This window comes from Pteropus vampyrus, unplaced genomic scaffold, assembly GCF_000151845.1.
Source record: "Pteropus vampyrus isolate Shadow unplaced genomic scaffold, Pvam_2.0 Scaffold338, whole genome shotgun sequence".
Lineage (NCBI taxonomy): Eukaryota > Metazoa > Chordata > Mammalia > Chiroptera > Pteropodidae > Pteropus > Pteropus vampyrus.
In genome coordinates, this window is record NW_011889119.1 from 78,697 (window position 1) to 83,031 (window position 4,335).

The window sequence follows — 4,335 nt, forward strand, 5'->3', positions numbered from 1 at the left end:
ACGTTGAAGCACTCGATGACTTTGGAGTTGGAATTTTGAAGCGAGACGATGGCAATTTGGCCCATTTGACTGGTACAGCTTCCGATCTGAGTCGGGGAGCGGAGGGGAGAGGAGGGTCCTCAGAAAGCCGAGACGTGGCGCTCGCAGGCAGCGACCAGCCAGCGGTGAAAGCTTCGACGCGTGCGGCCTGCCAACCCAGCCCCCTTTCCTCTCCGACACACCTACTTGGACCGTTTCCTTTTCATTTTAATACTAAGAATGCAAGTTTGACTTTTTAAAATCACTTATAGTCTTTAAAAAAACCACACACCTTGCCTTAGACAACACTTTCCGTACACGATTTAAAGTCTCACAAAGCAGATTAATGCCGGTTTTGAACCCTTTCACACTAAAGTGCAACAGGCCTCACCTACGACGACAGTGCTTCAGGAAAGGAGTAAGGAAGGCCCCCGTGGGCCACCGCCCTGTCCCCCGTGGGCCACCACCCTGTCCCCCGTGGGCCACCGCCCTGTCCCCCGTGGGCCACTGCCCTGTCCCCGAGCTGGCGCTGCCGCCACCGTGCCCCAGGCCTGCCGATGCTTTTCCAGTGGGAAAGCGTCAGATCTCGTTGACAGAGGGACTGACGGGGAGGCGCGCACCCGGCTCGCGCGAGGGGCTGCCCGGCTCGGGTGTTCATTCCCTGCAGACTACGTTGCCCCTCGGCCAGTTGTGGAAACGTGACCCTCTCCTCGTTCTGTTTCTCCCGTGTCACAGGAAGATCCTGCTCCGACGGCCTTTCGGGGACGATGCCACGGCCCGCTCTGGGGCCGGGGCCGGGAGCGGCCGGCAGAGGGAGGTGGCGCCAGTTAGTTACAGGCCCCATTCGTGAACAGACTCTCTCTCCTCGGCCCCCTAGCCTGGCGCAGTCTCAGGGACGCCCTCGACCACTGGGAACGCCCCCTTTCCCGCTTCTACGCTGAGCAGCAGCGGGGACGCGCTGGGCCACCGCCGCCCCCCCCCGGCCACTCCCACGGGCTGGACGTGGGTCGGTGCCGTGAGAACAGCGAGGCGGCTCACCCACAGGAAGCCGCGGGCCGGGGCGGTCGGGTCGGGCGGCTGGGGCTCGGGGTTGTAGGCTGCACACTCGATCTGGAGGGAGAAGCAGACGCCCACGCTGAACGGCCCGGGGAGCGTCAGGAGGACGCGACGACCCCGACACGCCACCCCAGAACTGCAGGTCACGACTTAGAAAGACGCAAACGGGGGGGACTAAGGTGCGGGCCCCAGACACCGGCTGCCCAGACACCGGCGCTGGTGCGGCCCGTCAGCCCCAGTGTTTCATGCGCAGACTCCGGCATCTGCGGGCCCGACGTGCGGCACGTCCCAGGCACTGGGCTGGGTGGTGGTGGGCGCGTCCACATGGCCACACGGCCACACCTGCCCTGTCCCTGCCCGCCCCCCACCTCTGCCTCCATGGAGCGGCCCCCGGCTGTGGGAGCCACAGGGACACGTGACCGTGAGGGTCCCTCAGTCACATGCCCGCGGGGCCCACACGAAGGGGCGGGCCTGGGCTCCAGGCCATGCCAGGGCCGGTGACTTCTCAGTGGTGGCCCCGAGCGGGAGTGTCCCCTGGCTGCTCGCGGCCGTCACCTTGAACTCCTGCTGCTTGGCCACCGTCACCGGCACGTGTCCCACGAGGAGAGGGTGGCGTTCCTTTCGGACCTGGTTCCCCTCGTCCTCCACGCAGAACCAGCCCATGTGGTTCTCCTCCCCTGGGCGGGTGGGGGGAGCAAGGACAGCGGTGACGGGCACGCGACACGGGCTGACGGCCCGCAACACGCTCCGTCCGCAGCCCAGGACGACCCCCCCACAGGAGAGGCTGTGCGCCCGGCCACACCGAGTGGCGTCCCGTCCCTGCCGGCTCCTCCCGGACCACCCGACACCGCGCGGCGAAACACGATGTGAAACGCCGGGGCCTGGTCTTCCTGTCATTGTCGTTTTCATTTTTCCCCAAGGAACTGAGACGTTCAGATTCAAGACCAGACACAGAGCGAGAGGCTTTTAGCCTGAGTAGGACCAGGGGAGAGAGAAGAGCCGCGAAATGAAGGCGTCGACGACCTCGGCGGAGACGCGCGGCCGCCACAAAGGGAGCCGTGCTCAGGTCGGGGGGCCGTCTCCGCTGAGTCAGGGAAGAGGCGCAGTGTGGCTGCCTCCTGCCCCGGCCGACACCGTGCATGCACCCGTGCACACACACGCACACACATGCGTGTACACCCATGCACACACACGCATGTGCACACGTGTGTGCACGCACACATGCGCACGCACATACACAAGCGCACATACGCGCATGCTCGTGCCCATGCACATGAATGTGCGCACACACGCGTGCACACACGCACATGCATAAGCACGCACCCATGCACACACATGCACGCCCACACACATGCACACGCACATGTGCACGCGCACATGCACAAGCACACAGATGCACCCATGCACACACACATGCACAAGCGCGCACAGATGCCACCCCCATACACGCACACACAGACTTGCGTGCACACCGTCCCAGCGTTCTAAGTAGCAGGGCCATGGGACCCACTTACACGCATACACATATGAGAACGGGCCCCGGTTGGATACACCGAACGAGGTGAAGCTGAGGGGCACGGGAATGTCACCGTCTCTGACAGTGCCCGTCTCTCGGGCTGGACAAGACAGCCCCGCCCTGCGGCTTAGCCCGCGGGGACAGGTGAGGAAGCCGAGGCTGCCATGAACCGTGGCCTTCCCATGTGGGGACCCAGACCGACAGGTCACAGACCGAGGGCCCAGGGCTGGACGCCTGACGCAGGTCTTCTGCTTGTGCCGAAGAGCCTCAGCTGGCGTGACTGTTATGACTGAAGTGAGGGCTCCCTCCTGCACCCCAAAGCATGACACAAACCCCCGACCAGACCCTGTGCCGGGGCCAACCCCCATTTAAAGTCATTCTTGGGGGTGGGTGGTGACCACAGCGTCACGTGCTTCCCGACCACGACCGGCCCCGTGGCCGGGCAGGCCTACCGAGCGCCAGCTGGGCCATCTGCAGGCTGTTGACCCAGGAGTCCTTGACGGCGGGCGTGAAGGTGCTGAACACGGCCGTGAAGAAAGCAGGCCGCCCTGACCTGCGGGACACCGCAGGACGCTCGTCACAGGACGAAGCCGCAGGCGTGCCCGGCCCGCAGCCACCACGCCCGCCGCGCCCGCCCGCACCACTGACTTGTCGGGCTTCCCCGGGAGCTGCAGCTGCACCCGGCAGCAGCTGGCCGCTCGGATCTCCTCCTCCTTCCGCAGGATGAGCCGCTGCAGGGCCGACGTCCAGTCGTGGGCCGCTGACTGGTTCAGGTTCTACGGGGAGGTCCGGATGTTAGGGGGAGGGCGCCGGCCCAGGGGGCGAGCAGGGCTGTGACACGAAAAGCTCGGGGGGCCCGTGACACGGGAGTCAGGCGCTCTGCGGACCATCTCCGGGAGGAACGGACACGAGTCTGCAGAGCGGGGGCGAGTCCCAGACGCCGCCCTGCCCGGACCGGGGGACGCCACCCCCACGGCGCTCCTCAGGCGACCCCGCGGTCTCACCGCGGTCAGGCCCGTCCCGAGCCGACGACCGAGACGTGACGGGAGGACTCGAAGCCGGACGCAGCGGGCGGGTACCTGGTAGTTCCCTCGGAGGTCGCCTATGAGCTGTGCGATCTGCCCGATGACGTTCAGGTCGTGCAGCAGGCTCTGCAGGTCCTGATACAGCTGGCCCGGCCACGTGCACAGCTGGTCTGCAAGACACAGGCCCGGACTGCCAGCCGGCGTGTGGCACAAACGCGGCGGCGAGCCGGGGCGGGGCTTCCGGCGGGGTGGGTGTCTTCCAGCGCCTGGCACCCGCTCCTTTTCTAACTTTTTATTTTGAAATGATTTTAAATGTAGAGAAAAATTACCAAACTAGCAGAGCCCCCTTCCGTGTGCCCCCCAACCGGCTCCCCGACGTTATGACCTCACAGAAGCACAGCACGGTCGTCACGGCGGGAGGTCACCGTGGCCGCACGGTGGACTCGGCTCCCCGCTGACGCCACGCCTCGGTCCCGCCTCCGACCGGGGCCACACACGCGGCCGAGCTTCGCCCACTTGACCCCCTCAGCCACGCGATTGTAACTGAAAACTTTTTAGCTAATGACACGCATCTTTGCGTTTATTAACTTTCAGTGAACGCAGCCTTCCGAGGAAATCGAAGCGCGGCATCGGCTTCACCGATTCGCCTCCATCTGCTCCTTTAAGATGGTCACACGCTGAAAGCGACACGCCCACTTCCGGTGCCCGACCGTGGCCCGC

The 4,335-nt window shown here is 65.1% G+C and overlaps 1 protein-coding gene across 1 annotated transcript in view; it reads right to left on the bottom strand.

Annotated features, from left to right (window-relative positions):
* The window catches only part of ARHGEF10 (Rho guanine nucleotide exchange factor 10), an 80,984-nt gene that overhangs the window by 22,642 nt on the left and 54,007 nt on the right, over positions 1-4,335 (bottom strand). Inside the window, exons 19-24 of the mRNA XM_023522320.1 lie at positions 3,670-3,785; positions 3,239-3,366; positions 3,043-3,143; positions 1,630-1,751; positions 1,057-1,128; positions 3-86 (exon numbers count right to left, since the gene is read on the bottom strand). Of these exons, the coding sequence (XP_023378088.1) occupies positions 3-86; positions 1,057-1,128; positions 1,630-1,751; positions 3,043-3,143; positions 3,239-3,366; positions 3,670-3,785 (623 nt within the window). The remainder of the gene's footprint in view (positions 1-2; positions 87-1,056; positions 1,129-1,629; positions 1,752-3,042; positions 3,144-3,238; positions 3,367-3,669; positions 3,786-4,335) is intronic.